Source organism: Palaemon carinicauda, chromosome 29 (assembly GCF_036898095.1).
Source record: "Palaemon carinicauda isolate YSFRI2023 chromosome 29, ASM3689809v2, whole genome shotgun sequence".
NCBI classification, from domain to species: domain Eukaryota; kingdom Metazoa; phylum Arthropoda; class Malacostraca; order Decapoda; family Palaemonidae; genus Palaemon; species Palaemon carinicauda.
The window spans coordinates 94,155,351-94,177,180 of record NC_090753.1 but is presented as its reverse complement, the minus strand read 5'-3'; the positions used below and the strand labels follow the sequence as shown (position 1 = coordinate 94,177,180).

At 42.0% G+C, this 21,830-nt stretch overlaps 1 protein-coding gene across 3 annotated transcripts in view; it reads right to left on the bottom strand.

Annotated features, from left to right (window-relative positions):
- The window catches only part of LOC137622371 (MAGUK p55 subfamily member 7-like), a 90,983-nt gene that overhangs the window by 27,847 nt on the left and 41,306 nt on the right, over nt 1-21,830 (bottom strand). For all 3 annotated transcript variants that reach the window (XM_068352967.1, XM_068352969.1, XM_068352968.1), the window contains 3 exons: nt 19,380-19,547; nt 14,966-15,162; nt 6,699-6,814 (listed from right to left, as the gene is read on the bottom strand). In XM_068352967.1, the coding sequence (XP_068209068.1) occupies nt 6,699-6,814; nt 14,966-15,162; nt 19,380-19,547 (481 nt within the window). The remainder of the gene's footprint in view (nt 1-6,698; nt 6,815-14,965; nt 15,163-19,379; nt 19,548-21,830) is intronic.

The window sequence follows — 21,830 nt, the reverse complement described above, 5'->3', positions numbered from 1 at the left end:
GGAGCCTCTTGGTCATCGAGGTAGCGAATAGATCTATGGTTGGCTGACCCCACAGGGCCCATAGTTTGCTGCAAACATTCTTGTGAAGGGTCCACTCTGTGGGGATGACCTGACCCTTCCGGCTGAGGCGATCTGCCATGACATTCATATCGCCCTGAATGAACCTCGTTACCAGCGAAAGCTTTCGATCTTTTGACCAAATGAGGAGGTCCCTTGCGATCTCGAACAACTTCCTCGAATGAGTCCCTCCCTGCTTTGAGATGTAAGCCAAGGCTGTGGTGTTGTCGGAGTTCACCTCCACCACCTTGTTTAGCTGGAGGGACTTGAAGTTTATCAAGGCCAGATGAACCGCCAACAACTCCTTGCAATTGATGTGAAGTGTCCTTTGCTCCTGATTCCATGTGCCCGAGCATTCCTGTCCGTCCAGTGTCGCACCCCAGCCCGTGTCCGATGCGTCCGAGAAGAGACGGTGGTCGGGGGTCTGAACAGCCAATGGTAGACCTTCCTTGAGAAGAATGCTGTTCTTCCACCACGTTAGAGTAGACCTCATCTCTTCGGAAACAGGAACTGAGACCGTCTCTAGCGTCATGTCCTTTATCCAGTGAGCAGCTAGATGATACTGAAGGGGGCGGAGGTGGAGTCTCCCTAACTCGATGAACAGGGCCAGCGATGAAAGTGTCCCTGTTAGACTCATCCACTGCCTGACTGAACATCGGTTCCTTCTCAGCATGCTCTGGATGCATTCTAGGGCTTGATTGATCCTTGGGGCCGACGGAAAAGCCCGAAAAGCTCGACTCTGAATCTCCATACCCAGATAGACAATGGTCTGGGATGGGACGAGCTGGGACTTCTCTAAATTGACCAGGAGGCCCAGTTCCTTGGTCAGATCCATAGTCCATCTGAGATTCTCCAGACAGCGACGACTTGTGGGAGCTCTTAAAAGCCAGTCGTCTAAATAGAGGGAGGCTCTGATGTCTGCCAAGTGAAGGAATTTCGCAATATTCCTCATCAGTCTGGTAAACACAAGAGGTGCCGTGCTTAGGCCAAAGCACAGGGCTTGGAACTGGTACACAACCTTTCCATAGACGAACCTTAGGAAAGGTTGGGAGTCTGGATGGATGGGGACGTGAAAGTACGCGTCTTTCAGGTCTAACGAGACCATCCAGTCCTTCTGCCTGACCGCTGCTAGGACCGACTTCGTCGTCTCCATCGTGAACGTCTGCTTGGTGACAAAAGCATTGAGAGCACTGACGTCCAGCACCGGTCTCCAACCTCCTGTCTTCTTGGCTACCAGGAAGAGACGGTTGTAAAAGCCCGGGGATTGATGATCCCGGACTATGACCACCGCTTCCTTTTGTAGCAAGAGCGACACCTCTTGTTGCAACGCTAGCCTCTTGTCCTTCTCCTTGTAGTTGGGAGAGAGGTTGATGGGAGACGTAGTAAGAGGGGGACTGCGGCAGAACGGAATTCTGTATCCCTCCCTTAGCCACTTCACAGACTGAGCGCTTGCACCTCTGCTCTCCCAAGCTTGCCAGAAGGTCTTGAGTCTGGCTCCTACTGCTGTCTGGAGAGGAAGGCAGTCAGAACTTGCCTTTTGCGGACTTGGAACCCTTCTTGGACTTGCCACGGTGACTGTCTGCACGGGTACCTCCTCTGCTGGAGGCTCTGCCACGAAAGGGCGGGATGAACCTAGAAGCAGGTGTGTCAACTGCTGCAGGGCGGAAGGGTCTAGGCACGGAAGGTAAGGTTTTAGCCTTACGTGCAGAAGATGCCATAAGATCATGAGTATCCTTCTGGATAAGAGAGGCAGCCATCCTATCAGCTCCTCCGGAAACAGACACTTGGAGAGAGGAGCAAACAACAACTCTGACTTCTGGCAAGGAGTGATACCAGCTGATAAGAAGGAGCAAAGATGTTCTCTCTTCTTAAGGACTCCTGACACATACGAAGCCGCAAGTTCACCGGACCCATCCCGAATTGCTTTGTCCATGCTAGACATGATCAGCATGGCCGAGTCCTTGTCTGAAGAGGAAGTCTTTCTGCTTAAGGCTCCCAAACACCAATCGAGGAAGTTGAATATCTCGAAGGCACGAAAGACTCCCTTCAACAGATGATCCAAATCAGAAAAGGACCAGCAGATCTTCGAACGTCTCATAGCCAACCTGCGGGGAGAGTCAACCAGACTTGAGAAGTCGCCCTGGGCAGAGGCAGGAACTCCCAAGCCGGGTTCCTCTCCCGTGGCATACCAGACGCTCGACTTAGAAGCAAGCTTGGTAGGCGGAAAGACGAAAGAAGTCTTTCCCAGTTGCTTCTTGGAATGCAACCATTCTCCCATAACCCTCAAAGCTCTCTTAGATGATCTGGCGAGAACAAGCTTGGTGAAGGCAGGCGCAGCCGACTGCATGCCCAGAGCAAACTCGGAGGGAGGAGAACGAGGGGTTGCAGACACAAATTGCTCAGGATACAAGTCCCTGAACAAGGCAAGGACTTTACGAAAGTCTAAGGAGGGAGGCGTAGACTTGGGCCCTTCAAAATCAGAGTGAGGTTCATCCAGATGTGCAGCTTCGTCATCCGATACACCATCATCCGACAGCTGAGTTGTAAGTGGCAAAGGTAGAGCAGAAAGCTGAACGGCTGAATCCGGCAGTACGGGTGCATGCGTACCTGCGGATCCAACATCATGCTGCTGCTGGTCGGTCTGCGAGCTGGCAACAACAGAAGCAGAGGGCTGGTGAGTGGGAGGGGCTGCGGTGGGTTGAGGAGCATGCGGTATGGTATGCAGAGCATGCTGTAAGGTATGCGGCGCATGCTGCATGGTATGCGGAGCATGCTGTAAGGTATGCAGAGTATGCTGCATGGGCTGCGGAGAAAGCCGCATAGTGCTGGAACCCGGCAGCTCTACAGAACCTTCCCACTGCTGATGCGGTAGCTCACGCATGTTAGCAGATGGTGCAGCAAGAACATGCGTCTGGCAGGGTGGACTGCGCATCGGTGGTGGAGCTCTCACAGGTGGAGTGTGGGAGCAGGCAGCCGCAGTATCTGCTGAGCGCACAACCTCGGCGGGTTGTAGGTTAACAGGAGCAGTGATAACCTTCTCAGCATGATACTCCTGCATGAATGCAGCAAGCTGAGACTGCATAGTCTGCAGCATGGACCACTTAGGGTCTACTGTGGTTGGAGCAACAACAGACGGAGCAGAAGCCTGTTGAGGGACCACTCTACCTCTCTTGGGAGGTGTGCAGTCATCAGATGACTGCGGCGAGTCCGAACTGACCCAGTGGCTACACCTGGGCCGTTGGACTCGCTCGGAAGGGACCTTACGTTTGAGCGGTCGTGAGACCTTGGTCCACCGTTTCCTCCTAGAAACTTCTTCCACAGACGAGGAATGTAAGGGCTCATTCGTCTGTATGTGGATGGGACGATCCTTAACAGATACGTCCGCAACCACTGAGGATACATCCGTGCGCCGATCAAGGCCTGCCGAACCCTTTGGTCCTTCGACATTGCTTCTCCCCTGGGCTTGGGAGCTTGCAAGAGGTCCCGGACTGGGAGGACGACTGGCACGCACAGATGTACCCTCATGCGCAACACTGACACTGACACTTTGCACATCACTAGCACTAACACTTCCCACTGCACTTTTCGCTTTCAGCTCTCTGACATCTGCCAAGAGCTGATTACGGTCATTAGCCAATGACTCCACTTTGTCACCGAGAGCCTGAATGGCACGCAACATATCCGCCATACCAGGCTGAGCACTCGTAGCAGGTTCGGGAGTCACCACCACAGGGGAAGGAAAAGGTTGAGGGGCATGGGGAGAGGAAAAATCCACAGAGCGAGAAGAACTCCTCCTATTTCTCTCCTTCTCTAACCTATGTGCATATCTAAGGAATTCGTTAAAATCGAATTCCGAAAGCCCAGCACATTCCCCACATCGATCTTCCAATTGACAGGATTTACCCCTACAAATGGAACATACGGTGTGAGGATCTATAGAGGCCTTCGGAAGACGCCTAGTACAAGTCCTAACGCTACACTGCCTGTACTTAGGTACTTGAGACTGGTCAGACATCTTGAATTTAGAAGTAGTCAAGGGGGGATTCCAAAATCTAGCAAAGTTCGTTACCAATTAATCCAAATTAATTCCAAAAGCTTGCTAAGCTAATGAGAAAGCTTCCTGAATAGCGAAGGCTAAAACTTTAGAGCAAATACATCACCAAATCGTGAACAAAAACTCCAAAATCAACAGCGTATCCAAGTAGGTCTTGCCGGCGGCACGACAGAGGAAAAATTGAGTTCTTGTTGACAAGAAGTACTTGAGTACCTGCTCACAGATGGCGCTGTTGTGTACACCCCCACCTGGATAGCGATCGCTGGCGTATCCCGACCGTAGATTTCTGTCGGGCAACGGAGTTGACAGCTACATGATCATCGGGTAAGATTAATATTGAAAAAAGAATATTTTACATATTCAGAATTTGTTCATTTTAAACAAAATTATATATTCATTAAGAGAAAGCTTAATAATATGAAAACCATTTTCCTAGCTATAAAAGCCTAAGAAATTAAATATATGGATATGTCTTCACAAGTGCTGGGAAAACCATTGAATTGAAACAAGCTAGACGGCATGAGGGGGAAGCCTCGTCCACCTGGCTATCACAGAATAGCCACTTTTGTCTTTGGCTGCAAAGGAGGCAAACGTACTATCACTTTTTCTTAACAGTAGGGATATACTGTACTAAAAATTTTCCCATTTCTCTTCCTACAATAAACACATGCCCTTCGTAAAGGAATGGGCATTCTAGCAGTAACTGGTAACAGACACTCCATTCTTTTTGTCTCTGCGGTATCTTCATTCGACGGCTAGTGACCAGACATACATCAGATTGTTTGCTTTTTACAGTACTGCACATTAAGATGTCTTCCCCTGGTTAGAGCAATTATTCCATGAAGTGTAAAAGGAAATGGTTTCTAGAAGTTCATTATCCCCATTCCCTTGGTGTATTATGTCAGGGGCAATACTTTGATTAAATGAAGCTGTGCAAAGAATGTTTCCCATCACGGTACCTCTCGCGTGTGAAAATACGTTGTAATAGCTGCTGACCAAGTGAAACGTGCAAAGTGCTAAAATGAACTTTCTGCTAGTTTAAAGGTTTAAAGGTTGCTCATGAATGGCAGAGGCAAGGGACAGTGACATTGCCCTATTGAGCAGGACAATGCCCTAGAGACTGACTATACATATATATGATCAGCGCCCAAGCCCCCTCTCCACCCAAGCTAGGACCAAGGAGGGCCAGGCAGTGGCTGCTGATGACTCGGCAGATAGACCTAGAGGCTCCCCCAAACCCCACATCCTTAGCTCGCAAGGATGGTGAGATTGTAACGAACAAAGAAACTAACGAGTTTGAGTAGGACTCGAACCCCAGTCTGGCATTCACCAGTCAGGGACGTTACCTCATCGGCCACCACAACCCAAGTGAAAAGCCAGGGAAGACTAAGCTAGTTGATTAAGATAATAATGACAAAAGCCAACAACTTTAGACAATTCACATAATTAGTCAAATTTCAATAAATGAGTTTTATAATCTCTTGTCATCGCTAGTTTTCTATGTTAAAAGTTCAGAGTCCAGCGAATCCTCTCTTAAAATGGCACTCTAGTCCTACCTGTCCCATTATCAACCTAACCTAACTTCCCTAGTTGAGTCTATTTTTCAAAGACTAGCTGATCTTTTAGACATCTAGAATTTATGGGTCATAAACCAAGATGGTAACCTGGAACCTTATAGCTCTCCTTTTGAAAACAAAAGTACTTCCGATACTCTACTTACACCTTATATTATATGCCAAAATGTTGGCTAAATAACTTGTACTCATCTTTTGAAATAAGAATGTTTTACATATTTAGAATTTGTTCATTTTAAACAAAATTATATATTCATTAAGAGAAAGGACATACATTAACAAACTAGAACTATGATTATAATAGCTGTTGTTTGTAACTGGATTGAATTACTCAATACAGTACAAACGATTACAGTTGCCGCTGTTATCATCTAGGACTATTAAATGGTGAAATTTCAAAACTTATTTTTCTGTAATTCTGACACGACGAAGCCAGATGGCAATTATGAAGGACAAACCTGACCATCTATGACTGAAGAAGCACATAGGAAGGTACAGCCAATTTTTCAACAACTTCAAACCATATCAAGAAGAAAATCATCAGATATCCCTTAACACCATCCACACAGACATGAAAAAGCCATCATTATGAAAGACATCAGTGGGCAAAAGGTGAGGAGTAAATAGCATGTGCTAGCAATGACAGAGCCACATAGCAGGAACAATTCAGACCACTCATTGCTATCAACAAGACCAACTCAAGGCAAACCTCTTGGTCAGTAAATTAACCACTGCAAATCAGGATGGTATGGATTACCAACCAGACAATTCTGGCCAGGACAAACAACCATGACAACCAAAGCAGACATATCAGGATGAACAACGTTTTCATAATTATACGTTTTCCAATAGTAGTATTTATGAAATTCCTAACCAAAATCAATCAGAGAAATAATTAATACATTAGTTATTGTTTCTTACAACAGGAATATAAGAACATGGAAAATAAACATACCTACAATAAATACCCTATCAAGATTTTAAAGATTATATTGTCAATTACTAGAACTCACTTTGTCCATTCGCTGCTTGTTCTTGGCGTTGAGAAAGGATTCTTCTCTCTTGGAGCTGCCTTGAAGGGATCAAACCAGCTCGCATATTACGATCCCCTTCTCTTCTCGCTTGCCACCTGTGGAATCAATAGAACTCTCACATACAGAACTTGCAACATTAAGTGGTAACCTACAACAAAACTGTTCTTCTTCTTTCCTACCATTATCCCTATATTAAGGCATCCTCTTCTCTCCCTATCATCCTTCACCTTATCTCACCATCTAATTCTCTGCCTCACTCTCGATCTTCTCCTTAACAGGTTCCTTCCAAGTCATCCTCACTCCCCCACCCCTCATCAATACATGACAGCACCATCTCATTCGTAACTCTCTCATCACTTACGTAATCTTTATTCTGCCTGTCATTCTTCTTATTTCATCCTTCTCCAATCTTCTGAACTAAAACCAATACTGTTCACTGTATAACAATATTATGGCCTTGTATGTGCTATTTTTAGACCCCTAAAAGTAATTAGGATAAAGAGTATTTGGTGCTACTATAGCGTGATTCCTACCCTTATTTTCTGTTCCTACCTCAATATGGGGATTCAAATCTATAATAAGGTGATTCCTACCAAGCAAACAACCAAATAATGTTTTCTGGGTCGACCTGTGACGGTCAGTGAAAAGGGTCCTTCTTTACACTTTTCTAATATAAATCTTCCTAATATACTAGAGAAAAATAAAAGCATGGAATGCAGAGGTTACTACCCTCGCGCGATCACCTTGTGGGTGTCGTGTATACAACAAGGGCGTGTGAAAACCACTATTCACAGGCTGTCCTCCATTTAGATAATCTCTTCATCAAAGGGGAGGGCCGTGACAGGCCCTAAAGAACACAGTTGGACTACCCCACCGACACCTACTACTCGCGCCCTCCAGGTCATCCTTCTGTTTTGGACTTGCCTGCTAAGACGTTAATTGTTTTGTTCGGTGTTTTTCGCAAGTGATTGTCGTTAATTCAACATGACTGACGTTGCTACTTCACCTTTACCAATGTTAAGTACCATAGTTTGTTTTGACAGTTTATTTCAGTACCGGGCGTTTGTTCTTTTTCCAGTATTGTGGATTTTAGTTTTGGAAGCGGTTGGCCTGCCTCGGTATCGGCAGCCATTTTGGTTTGGTTCGATTTGGTAGTTTTTCAAGTTAATATTGCCCATCTGGTACTCTGTCATCTAGGTTATATGACTTACGTTTTCTGACCAATATTATTATCATTATTTATTATTGGTTTTTACTATGGTATTTATTTGCTGGCAAGTCCAATTTGGACGAAGAATATCGATCTAGTCTTTGTTATAGTTATGTACACGCCTCAGGAAGGTGCTCGTTTTAGACTATATCTTTATGTTTATTTGTTACGTTGTCGTTATTCTTCGTTCTTGGTTATTACAATTTTATCATTATTCTTATATTATTGTGTGATTTTGGTTCTTTATTATGTTACCTTGAGAGCGTGAGCATAGAGTGCTCGTTTTCTGTTACTACAGTTACGAGTTACCCCTTCTCTCGTTTTCTTTATTAAGCTCGAGTAGAGGAGGTGGATTTCCCGTTTTCCGTTTTATACGATCACGAGTTATTCCTGCCTCCTCTTATTCTCCGGGTTGATGATAATACGTTTAATGATATTCACGTTTTATTGATGTGGTTACTGTTAATATAGCTAGCACTATTAATAGGTTATGTTAGTGTATGAGTCATTATTTGGGATCGCTTTATGCCGACACCCTTAGCTCCGCCTTGAGTTATACTCCGCTATAATGGATACTCATTGGGTGAGAACTAGTCAGATATTTGGAGTGCAACGGTGAAATCCGGCACTCAGACTCCGGCTGAGGCCTTTTGCATACGAACCTTTGTCATGATTGATCACAATTACATTATTAGGGTCCTTTTTTCATCGAATCTCCGGCTTCACTGGAGATAACACAGACGTTCAGCATTGAGGTTAATATTATCGTACCGCTGAGGGTCACGATTTCACGATGACGGACCTTTGTCACTGGTTCTCCGGTACAAACAGAGATCAATCAGACGATCAGAACCAGGGTACGAACCCTTTTTCATGAATAATCACAATTTCATTATTACGGTCCTTTTTCATCGAATCTCCGGCTTAACCGGATATCACACAGACGATCAGCATTGAGGTTAATATTATCTTACCTCTGATGTTCACGTTTTCACTATGACGGAACTTTGTCACCGGATCTCCGGTGGCAACAGAGATCACTCAGACGTTCAGAACCGGGATTAACATTATTTTACCGATGAGGTTTATAGTTACATGTTACGTGGTTACTGGATATTAGTATTCTATTGATTCATCTGTTCACTGACCAGAGTCTCAAGGAACAGTAGATAGCCTCTCATGGCATGGTTGGTTTTGACCTGGCTTTTCATTAGAAGGGGCTAGCGTTCGATCCCAAGTACTGAGTAGAAATTTATTTCTATTTGAACACGATGTTGTATGGATATTTATCCATATATATACATATTTATAATTAAATATATTCATAAATATAGACATTATTATTAGTTATAGTCATTTGGTTGATCCCAGCCTGTGAATAGGATCACTAACCAGAGTTTCAAGGAACATCCAGACTTATGTCTCCTTTCTTTTACAGAAGGTCCGCCTACATGGTATTGTTCCCGGAGTCATGCACGCTCTGCTACGAGCTGTTCCCCCTACTCCTGACCCATGATGTAAGTTGGTTCTAATTTGTTTCTTTTTGGTATCCTTTGGCGATGATTTAATTTGATCCGGATTTATGTATGCATTGCTTATTGTGGAGAACGGTCTTCTCCTTCATCACTAATCCCCTCACTTCTTTCAGGATGATGATGAATCTCTCTGGCCTGCAAGAGCGGCTCTCCACCCTTGGGTATCAAGGTTTGGAAAGAATGCTCCATCTGGCAGACCCTATCTCCTAGGAGTGTCCTCTCTAGGGTTGGACATCGATCCCATGGACGGGCAGGTAGGTGGCGATGAGTTTTGAGCCTTCAGCTTTGCAATTACCTGCGTCACCGACCTAGGACCCTCAAAGGATTCTGATGTTCATATTACATTGCATAAAACCGTGACTGCTAAAAGCCAGGGGTAGGGTTAAAGAGCAGATACAACACATTCTAGGGCAAGCCAAGGGGCTATGACGGAGCTCAAAGATATGGTGGCGAGTCGGATCCGTTCAGGAACTCGGATGACTCCCCCTACAGCCCCAGGCGTATCGAAGTAACCTCCTTCGATAAAAACAACACATAGAAATTTGCCTTACATGTCCCATATATAGATGGTACCATAACTCTGGATGGCATAGACGTCCGCCCTCTGGAGGACCTAGAATTTACTCTCAGGGACTAGAATTCCCATTCAACGGATTCTTTCGATTGAAAGAGCATGCCTTGGTTAGGTTAGACAAGGTACCGAAGGTAACGGTAATATTTCCTAAAGGGCAGGCCCGATCTGTCTGGACCAGGATGTTGTCGGTCTGGGGGTACGCTAATTCCAAGCTCACCCCACACAATGGGGACTACGCCATATCTACAACTGCTCTCATTGTTACCTTGCCTATTACGGATAAATGGACAGGTCTTACTATTCAAGCTGACAAAGAAGGTTCGGCCATGCCGGCTCTTAAAGAGCCGGACCCCACCTCGGGGAGACCCTAGCCTCGATTTATCCCACTGAGACTTTGTTTTGGATATTCATGAAGAACCAATCTCTGTCCTTCCAATTCGACCTACATGCTTTGTGGTCTGCTCGGGTTAGTTGTAGGAAATATGTTCTGTCTGAGGCCTCTATAGGACAGGAACCGAGCAGGCTGATAGTTTCCTCCTGATGGGGTAAAACCCTCTTCCCTCAGGAGGAGGTGAACAAGGTTCTACAAGATGATACGAGAGCAAACCAAAATTGCAGGAAAGGCGGGGCCTCACTGCCAGAAAGAAGGTCGAAGACCAAAAGCAAGCTTTCTTCAAGAAGAAGCAGAGAGTTACCCTCTACAAAACGAACCGGGGTCACTGCCATCAATAGTCAGATACCCACTCGTCATCACAGTCTTCCTCTGATTCGACGCCTATGCATCCGGATCCCCCCTCATCAGGTGGGCTACCTCAGTGATTCCCCAGGTACACAGCCCAACCCCGTTTGGATGCCCTCGCCTGCATACAGCCCTAGCTCCGAACCCTCATGTTCCTTTCGTGGACACCAGAGAGGAATCTACAGGAGTAGAAGACAGTTACGCCATCGAGGCGGACCTAGGAAAAAGGGGGCTCGGGGAAGGAAAGGACCTAGGTTCACTCCCTCACAACGAGGTGGTCCCGGTAAGGGATAAACTTTACCACTTTCAAGACCATTGGACCTTCGGTCCGTGGGCTCATAGCATAATCTCTAAAGATTTGAGGTGGAAATGGCCACAAGGTCCTCCTCCTCCACCAGTGACCTTCTCCCAGAAATCCACTCCCATCCTGAAAGAGTACACCACAGAGTTACTCAAGAAGAAAGCAATCAAACGGGACCGATCACCGAAGTTCCAAGGCCGCCTGTTCACAATTCCGAAGAAAGGCTTGTCGGCATTGAGAGTGGACCGGGACTTGTCAAAGCTAAACTCTTACATTCTCTGCGACAAGCTCCGGATGTTGACTATCTCTCAGGTACGGACCTTACTTCCCCGTGGGGCCGTCACCACCTCTGTCGATCTTACCGACGACTATTATCATGTGCCTATAGCTCGAAACTTCTCTTCTTATCTGGGTTTCCGCCTAGGCAGGAAAGCCTTTGCGTTCAAGACATGCCCTTCGGCCTCAACATTGATCCCAGGATATTCACGAAACTGGGAGAGACAGTGTTAGAACAACTCAGGAATCAAGAGATACAGATCATTGCTTATCTGGACGGTTGGCTCATTTGGGCCCGGTCGGCCATAGAAGGCAACAGAGCTACGAAGGAAGTACTTCGATTTCTCGACAACCTGTGATTTCGGGTCAATCTCCAAAAGTTTCGCCTGCAACCATCAGGCCACTTAGAATGGTTAGACATTCAGTGGGACCTTTCGAAGCACATGTTGTCTCTCCCTTCCAAAAAGGTAAGAGGAATAGCTTCCAAGATCAAGATTTTTCTCAAACACAAACAGATGTCCAGAAGAACCTTGGAAAGTATCATTGGCCTTCTCCAATTCACTTCAATAACAGGTCTCCTATTAAAAGCCAAATTCAAAGACATCAATCGAGTTTGGAGAGAGAGAGCTACAGTACCTTTAAGAGACAAGGTCTCGAAGATCCCGTCTTGAAAATGAGACTACGCCCATGGTCCGAACCGAGGAACCTCTCCAAATCGGTTCCTCTACAGTTCCCACCTCCACAAGAGACATTCCATACAGCCGCGCCTCTAAGTGGATGGGGGGGATTACTCCGAACATCAGATGTTTCAGGGGTCTTAATCACTCGCCATGAAACAGTCCCATATCAATGTTCTCGAAGCCATGGCAGTGTTCTTGACCCTGAAGAGACTCTCTCCTCCGAGGTCGAGCCACATCAGAATAGTGACAGACAGCACAGACGTAGTACACTGCGTCAACAGGGGAGGATCCAAGTCACCCAACCTGAATCGGATCCTGGTCACTATCTTCGCCTGGCCAACAGAAAAGAACTGGATCCTGTCAGTAACTCACCTAGCGGGAGCCCAGAATGTGAGAGCGGACTCACTAGCCAGGACGAAACCACTGGAGTCAGAATGATCTCTAGACATAATTTCATTCCGGTGGATACTCAGGAACCATTAGAAGAAGGTTTACCTATTTCCCCCAGTGAATCTTCTAATGAGACTTTTACACAAACTACGCTCCTTCCGGGGGGCAGTGGCTTTGGTACCACCTCACAGGCCAAGAACAGTTGGTTTCCTCTCCTCCTCGAGTTGAAACTCCGTCCCTTCCGGATCCCGTTCCCCAAACTGACTCCTTACTCACTGTGTCAGATTGCTCAAGGATAGCCAAAACTCTAACTTTGTGGACTACAGGAAGTTTGCAGCTCGTAGAGACGCGAACATTGAACCGGAAAACGATCTCTTCATCGAATCAGACAAAAGGGACTCGACAATTTGCCAATATGATTCGGCCGTTAACAACTAGCAGATTCCCTAAGAGTTTAGACCATACTCATAGGTCTCCGAATATAGCCATCTCTTTCTTGAGGTTCCTATTTGGCAAAGGCCTAACAGTTAGAACTTTAACCACAATCAAGTCAGCTTTGAAGAAGATCTTCCTTGTTGGGGTTAACATTGACCTAGCTGATTCCTATTTCTCATCTACTGTATTCCAAAAACATGTGCTAGGCTTTGACCTTCGGTTCGGCCACAAAAGGAATCTGGTCTATGAACTGTGTCCTCAAAACTTGCGCCGGACACGGACAATGAATCCTGCTCTTATATCACTCTTCTTAGGAAGACTATTTCTAACGGCTTTGGCCTCAGGTGATGGAATATCAGAACTAGCAGCTCTCTCACGAACCCGGAAAACATAGATTTCCTCCCTTCAGCCGAAGAACTCCTTTCTCCAGACAATGCTTTCCTAGCTAAGAAATGAGGATCCGCAAAATAGGTGCTCCCCTCGGAAGATTATTCTTCTTCCCCAGGATCTTTTCTCTGTGTCCAGTCACTACTCTCAAGGCCTTTTTAGCTAGAACTGCCACCTGCTCGTCTGGCCCCTTGGTTATCGGGGAACAAGGAGGTACTATTTCCATTCACGGTATCAGGCAACAAATCCTCTACTTCTTTAAACATACTAATCCGGAATCATTTCCCCAGACTCATGATATACGGACAGTAGATACCTCCATCAATTACTTCCAGAACAGGGACTTTGATGATTTTTAAAAAATATACGGGTTGGAAATCCCCTATGGTTGTCAAACGCCACTATCTAAAGATCTTACAGGCCCTTAAATACCCGACGATGGCAGCGGGGAGCCTTTTCCCTCCCCCATTAATCTCTACTTCTTCCTTTCTTCCATCTCTTCTCTTCTCCCTCCTACCCGCCACTCACACCACGTCGCCACTCTCCTGGGTAGTTCGTTAGCCCTATGATATTTGCCATGTTTAATTCCTATGGTTTAACTGATATTGTAGTTACCGTTCCTTTAATGTTTAGATATGCTTAGACATGTAAGGTTTGATGCCTTTTTGCGATTCGACACTCAGTTGATTCCTTGTCGTCTTAGTTATTTAGCCTTACGTTCCCTGTCATTTGGCTAGTTGGTAATTGGAACTTTCTTACATTATTATATTATATTATTGACGTACATGGTGATTGTATTCTCCGCATTATGTTATTACTTTATTGGGCTTGGAAGGCATTCTCTGGTACTTTTTCACCGTCCGTCACAGGTCGACCCAGAAAAGGGATTTTGACTTAGGAAAAATCTATTTCTGGGGAGAGACCTGTGACGCCCGGTGAAACCCTTCCCGGTTATTTTTGTACGGACCCACCCTTTCCTTGCCAAGCCATATGTTCTTGCAGAAGGATGACCTGGAGGGCGCGAGTAGTAGGTGTCGGTGGGGTAGTCCAACTGTATTCTCTAGGGCCTGTCACGGCCCTCCCCTTTGATGAAGGGATTATCTAAATGGAAGACAGCCTGTGAATAGTGGTTTTCACACGCCCTTGTTGTATACACGACACCCACAAGGTGATCGCGCGAGGGTAGTAACCTCTGCATTCCATGCTTTTATCTTTCTCTAGTATATTTGGAAGATTTATATTAGAAAAGTGTAAAGAAGGACCCTTTTCACCGGGCGTCACAGGTCTCTCCCCAGAAATAGATTTTTCCTTCGTCAAAATCCCTTTTAGTCTCCTTCCAAGGTGTTATTACAAGTGTTACCAAACCAACTAAACAAGCAAACGGTGTAAACTAACAACCATTTTACCTAACCCAACCTAACCTAAAGTGTGTTTTATGGATTTTTCAGCAGGTTTTATAGAATAGATTAAAATAGTGTCAAGAAGTACAGTATGTTTTATCTATCCTCCTTTGGTAAGAATCCCCTATACCCAAAAAATTGGGTAAGAATCAGACTATAGTAGAATCCTGATGGTAGGAATCACACTTTAGTAGAATCCTGATGGTAGGAATCACACTACAGTAGCACCGAGTATTTTACATTAGCACAAATATTATCCTCAAAAAAAAAAAATACTATGTAATCTACATTATTTTAGAAGTGAAAATAAAGCGCTCACCAGTACGGATCCTCTTGAGTTACGATATGAAGGATATCGTGTTTTTTGAAGGGTAGCCCAGCTTCTTTACAAGGGATATGCTTATCTTCCTTAGGATTATAATCGAAATAGGCCCGAACCCTGACCTTACTTTCTCTGAGATGAGCTGATGACCCAGCAGGGAGTAATTTGAATGTTATTGTACCTTCGGCTTGCATCTGTAAAAAGAAAAAGATGAATAGAATAAAACATTAAGACAAAGTTCATAAATAAAATATTCAAAATTATATCTCCGGTCAAGAACAAATCCCTGGGAGTAGAATTTCTAACTTTTCTTTACATTATAAAACTAGAGATTAAATAACAATTGAGTCATTACTTGGAATAAAATTTGTCATGACTGATTGGTAAATTGGAGAGGTAAAGTAGCATTTTTTAAGTCATGAGTAATTGCTAACAGCAAAATTTTGATTTGGCAATACAGTATATTGTATTTAAATCACTCGAGATGTATTCGTAAGCAAAGACAAATTTCAAAAAGAAATATGAACAGAATTTAAATCAAAACACACTAGTAGCTTGGTTTCAAAGTAACTTTGAATACAAGCAAATCGGAATACATTAAGAACATAAAAATAAAAATTTTATTAGCATTGCATTGGTCAAAAAGAAAAATTTTGCTCCATTTGGGCCCTTTTTGTGGACAAGTACTAACGAAACTAGCATGCAATGCGCAGAAAGCAGTCATCCTTTGTCCATACACAAATTTACACAATGTTCATGTGATTTTTATGCCCTTTTGCTTTGCATAAAAAATATTATTATTATTATTATTATTATTATTATTATTATTATTATTATTACTAACTAAGCTACAACCCCAGTTGGAAAAGCAAGATGCTGCAAGCCCAAGGGCTCCAACAGGGAAAAATAGCCCAGTGAGGAAAGGAAATAAGAAAATAAATGAACGATATAAGAAGTAATGTACAATTAAAATAAAATACTTTAAAAACAATAACAATGAAACTGATATTTCATATATAAACTACAAAAACACCCGTTGCAAACTTGAACTTTTAAAGCTCCACCAATTCAGCCACCCAACCAGGAAGACCATTCCACAACTCTGTCACAGCTGGAACAAACCTTCCAGAATAAGTACGCAAACTTCTCGCCACAATAAGACCTTAACTCTTCCACTCTGTACGCAGCAATTGTGACAGGATTGTGGCAGGGTCATATAGTATTGTGTAATGGCCTTAAGAAATTTTTCTTTTTAGAGTTATGACAGTGTGTTCTTTGTCAAATTGTGATCACTATTGTTTATTATAAAGTTAACAGTACAGTACAAAGATGATTAAGAAAGATGGTAGAAGTGGAAAAAATAATTATCAAGATGCATGCACAACATATGCATGTGGCAAACCTAGCAAAAAATTGCAAGCTTACAACATCCGCCATTTGTAAAATTCTTAAGAAAATAAGAAATGAAAATGTTGTGAAAAGGGTACTGATATGACGAAACAATAGCCGCATTTTCATTATAACATTGAAACGTTGCTGGTTATCTGGATCAACGAAAAGCAGTTAGGAGATATGATTATCAAAAACATAATTTGTGAAGTATCTTGACCATGTGAAAAAGCCAGGTACGTCAGCAGAAAAAGAAACATTAAAGACGAGCCGAGGCTTGTTCGAGAATTTCAAAAGAACTGGCATCCATATTGTTGTGCAACACAGTGAGGCTACAAGCTCAGATGTCAAGGCAGCAGAGGCATTAGTTGTAAAATTCAGAAGGTTCATAGATTCTGAATCTTATATGCCGCAGCAAGTGTTCAACTGCAACGAATCCAGTGATCTCTAATTTCAAGAAGCTGTACACAAAAACAATGTTCCAGCAATGCTTCGAGGTCACCAAAGGGACCAAGCTCATCCTCTAAGAATTTCGGAAAGAACATTTATATTTTGTCAACTGCCTCAAAATGACTGACAAAGCATAGGAACAGTATTACCACTGGATCTTCTTAAGAATTCCGACTGGTAGGCAAAATGGCCTTTAAACGTAGTAGTACCGAATACCAAAAAACATTCGCAAAATTTATCAAATATATAGTCACAATTTCTATTCTTTATGTTAGTTTTAGTTCAAAATATAATACAGATCAATAGATATAAAAATAGACTTCATATTATAAATATAAAACAGATTTATATGCCAAAAATTTTTTTCAACCTTGATAACTATGCGGAAACATAGTCCGTTCTAGACAGAGTAAAGCAGAAATCGGAAATTGAAATGATGGAGATCCCTCTTTAGCTTTATTTTTCCATCATTGGCCCCACAATTCCGCCTTTTGGCAACCTTGCGTAGGAAGGGTTCAATAACATAGCACTCAATTTTTTTGCCTTACCCAGTCCATTGCAGTCACAAACGAGTGTAAGAACGCCCGACTCTGGATTGTCTGCCTCCATCAGTAGCCAACCTTACCTTAAGGGCAGACGAATCACAAGTACCCTCATAACAAGTAAGAGTTAAAGCTACGTCGGGCTGTTCTGGCGATTCACCTCCCATCCCCCGAATACGAGCTTTCCAATCCAAGGACAGACCCAGCAGGGGGCTGGTGACAGTGGGGGAAATATCTTTTTACTGATTATACATAACTAATTATCTAATCCAAATTGGATCTAGCTATTGGCCAACATCAATGAAACAGAGAATACTGTAGATTGAAAATTATTTAAATCACCCTGGAGATTTATCAAGTGAAATCCACCTATGCCTACAATGACAATTTGTGTACAATGTCAATCATTGCCTATTTCACATGAAACTTGACATCTACAAAATTCATTATCAGTATCATTCCAATATTACAGTAATATATGGTCTCATAAGCATAAACGCCAAGAAAATACTTTTCACATTCGTGTGGTAAGCTAGAGATATGAATTTCATAATCTCAGACTAATTTGCAATCGCATTGTTAATTCATTCATTCAAAAATAAACAAATCCAAAATAAGGTCAAGCAAGAAACTCATTGCATCAAACAATACCCTTACCTTTTGTTAATTTTAATTCGGATCTTCTCCTGCGTAAGGCAAGAGACTCATTTCAGCAGACAAATTGATAGCACCTATATAAACATTTAAAAAATCAAATAGTCATTAATGAAGAGAAAAGGAAGACTGAGAAATGTAAGAAGCTATAGAGGTGCAGATATTGGTAGTAATCACCAGCTCATTGCCACACTGAAATTAAAACTGAAAGCACCCAACAGAAATGTAAACACTGTAGAATACCTAGGTTTGATAGAACAAGCTTCTACAAGATGAACACAATTGAATGTATGAATCGATTTGCAGTCTTAGAGACTTTAAGAGAAGAGCAGACAATTAATGAAGGATGGTGTGATATTAAGAACATATTTCAGTCAGTTGGTAGTGAAGTTTTGGGACATGCAGCTACAAGGAGAAAACCACGGATATCAAATGATACTTTGAATACTATAAAAATAAGACAAAGACAGAAATTGATTGTTGAAAATTTTCAAGTAATGAAAAGTACAAGGTAGAGCATGCTAAGTACAGCATTCCAGTATTGATAGCAAGATCAAAAGAAAAGCCAGGAATGACTGGAGAGAATATTTCGACAGAAAACCAGACAAGGCTGACAAAGCTATGAATTCAGGGAGTGGCTATGGTGTAAGAATTGCTCACAGAATTATCAATGAAATCTCTACTAGACAAAGAAGGAGAAGCACAAATGAGTTAACTTCTCTAATTGCCATACAAAGCAATTCCAGAAAAACATCCCAAATAATAGTTAATTAATTAAATACCTAGTGGAAACGCTCAATTTACTGTGGGGGAGACTCCAAGTATGCACTATCAAAAGTTGTAATCAAATATTTAATTGGTTGATAACGAGTGTCTTAAATAGTTAACTGGTTGATAAGGAGTGTCTTGTAAACAGCTAGCCGATTCACTTTACTTCAGTTTTCGGCTACTTATCTTGAGAAACCATACTTGGAGGCCAGGATACTTTATGGAAACATTTAGAAAATAGAAAATCTATGGCTTCCAATATCTTTTGGAAACTCCTGCCACGACAGAGATTAAATAAGGTTGCCATTAACCACCAGATGTGATGGGAAGAAAATCAAAATTTTTTATTTTTTATCTGATATGCCGCAGCAAGTGTTCAACTGCAACGAATACAGTGATCTCTAATTTCAATAAGCTGTACACAAAGACAATGTTCCAGCAATGCTTCAAGGTCACCAAAGGGACCAAGCTCATCCTCCAAGAATTTCGGAAAGACAAGGCTTTGAAGGACAAGGCAATATGAACATCAGGGGAATCTCATAGAAATAAAACATTAATTATGATAGTCTCTCAAGTACCATTATACAAAACAGCAATACTACACTTACTAGAATCTTCAGTACATCATTTGGCGTTTTTCCAACAACATTCAGGTTGTTCACTTCCTGAACTTCATCTCCGACATGTATGAGGCCAGATCGGTCGGCTGCCCCGCCATGCATTATCCGTGCGATAACGATAGCACCAGTTTGGTCGTCCTGTTTGATTGTGGCTCCCTGCATTGGACCAAGATTCAATTATAGGAGTTAGCAGAGGTTAATTCTTATGAAAGTCTAATAGCTATTAAATTATATTGTAACATACAAATTATATATGTATAAATATACAGGTGTTCACTCTCAAATTTTAAAAAGTTACCTTCACCACCACCAACTTATAATAGAGATCTATTAACATTAACCTTTAGAAATCTAACAACATGGATCGATGGTTACATTTAATATACTGTAATAAAAAGGTTTAAGTCAAGAAATATAAAATGTTTCTTTCAGATTACTTTTACTTTTTTCTTTTCAAAAGCACAGTCACATTATATGCATAATCAATAACAATATATGGTAAAAATTTCATGTCCTAAAACACCTGAATTTCTCCTTAAATGCAGTTTTTTTTCCTCAGCAAGAGTAAAAAGTCCTGTTTTGTGCATGATTACCTAATTAAAAACAAAGGAGAGATACTGAAAAGTCACAGATAATCAAAGGAACTTTACCTCATAGCCAGACTGTGCCATAACAGTCACATCTTTAGTACATTTCTCATCTATGTCTATGAACATGCTGTACAAAAATATCCACCTGTTTTGACTATAACAAGAGAAACCCAAGCTCAAATACAAGTATGAAATGCTATGAAATGCAAGTGATTAGTTACAATACACTTAAAATCAAGAAATTACCCAGAATTCTCAGCTAAAAATGGGCTGGTATGTAGGATTACGGCTTTAATATAAAAAGATTATATTACAATCCGCACCTTCAAAATTTAATTTGATAATCTCAAAAGGATGAGAAATGACCAATTCTTTTAGGAGACTGTGTTTAATTTAAGACTTTACTTCCAAAATGTTATTCTTAATTGTCTACTTTCAAGAATGGGGTCACGAGTGTGTTGAATGTGTATGAATAAGTCTCGGATAAGAAAATACTTCTGCATGCTTTAATCTCAACTCAAATTCTTGCACAAGAATAGTGACATGACAGGATTCTGTTTCCTTCTTACATTATACAGTGTTAACTATATTTAAACATTTGTATAGCAGGATAAGAATACTTTTAACTCTCAAAGTACACTGCAATAATTCGGATAGAAAAAAAAATTGAAAAATAAAAATGTAATGTAAAAAAATAATTACTTCATACAAACTCATCGCTTTTACAATCCATATTCACGGTCATCCAATGCCTCTAATGTTATCTTTTGTCTAACATAACAGATAAGAAGAATTAAAGAGGTCAGTCCTCAGTAGATAACCACTCCAATTCTATTCTAGCTTGTAATTAAGCTGTAAGACCAGTGGGTCTAGGAGAAGGACATTTGCAGTAAGAGATAGGTTTATGCAATTTAAGAAAGGTATTTCAGTTGTTTAATGCTAATTTTGATCTGCAGTATCCACGGAAAGCTCTTTTGAATTAGGTAAACTATACTCTATTTCTTTTAATGAAGCACATTTGCACCAACTGGCAGCAGTGCCCTTTAAGCTTGGAAAAATTTTCTGCTATCTGATTGGCTGGAATTATCTTGTCTAATCAATCAGCAATCAGAAAACTTTTCCGAGCTAAAAGGGCACCCCTACGAGTCGGTGCAAATCTGCCTCGCTAAATAGAATTGACTATAGTGACATAATCAGTGTCTTATGAGGAACTCTTATTAACAACATAAAAAGAAGTTTTATTCTCTAAAATCACAAAACATAGTTACGTACATACAAATAGAATGGGAAAGAGAGCCTGTCAACACAAAATACTTAAATCTGGTGAAAATGAAATACTGCACCTTTTAATGATTTATAAGGTAACTCATAGAGAAAAGAAAGAAATAAGGGTAAAATAAGTTGGAAGATTTACTGAAACAAGGTCATATGCTTAAGGCGAACCTGCATCAATAGAAAAGGCAATCCAAGAATTCTGTTATGCTGTTAACAATCCTATGAGAATTGGTAATGTTATTCTGTAAGGAAAATGTGATTGTGGTAGCTCTAGCCAGGCTGATTACAATTACCACACAATTTCCATAACTCCTATATTATCTAAAGTTTGTTAGTTTGTTAATGCCTTTTGGAAAAACCTATAATATGTTATTTTCATTAGTAAAATAAATTTTTGAATATACTTGCCCGATAATCATGTAGCTGTCAACTCTGTTGCCGACAGAAATCTACGGTCGGGATACGCCAGCGATCGCTATACAGGTGGGGGTGAACACAACAGCGCCATCTGTGGTCAGGTACTCCAGTACTTCTTGTCAACACCACCTCAATTTTTTCCTCGGTCCACTGGTTC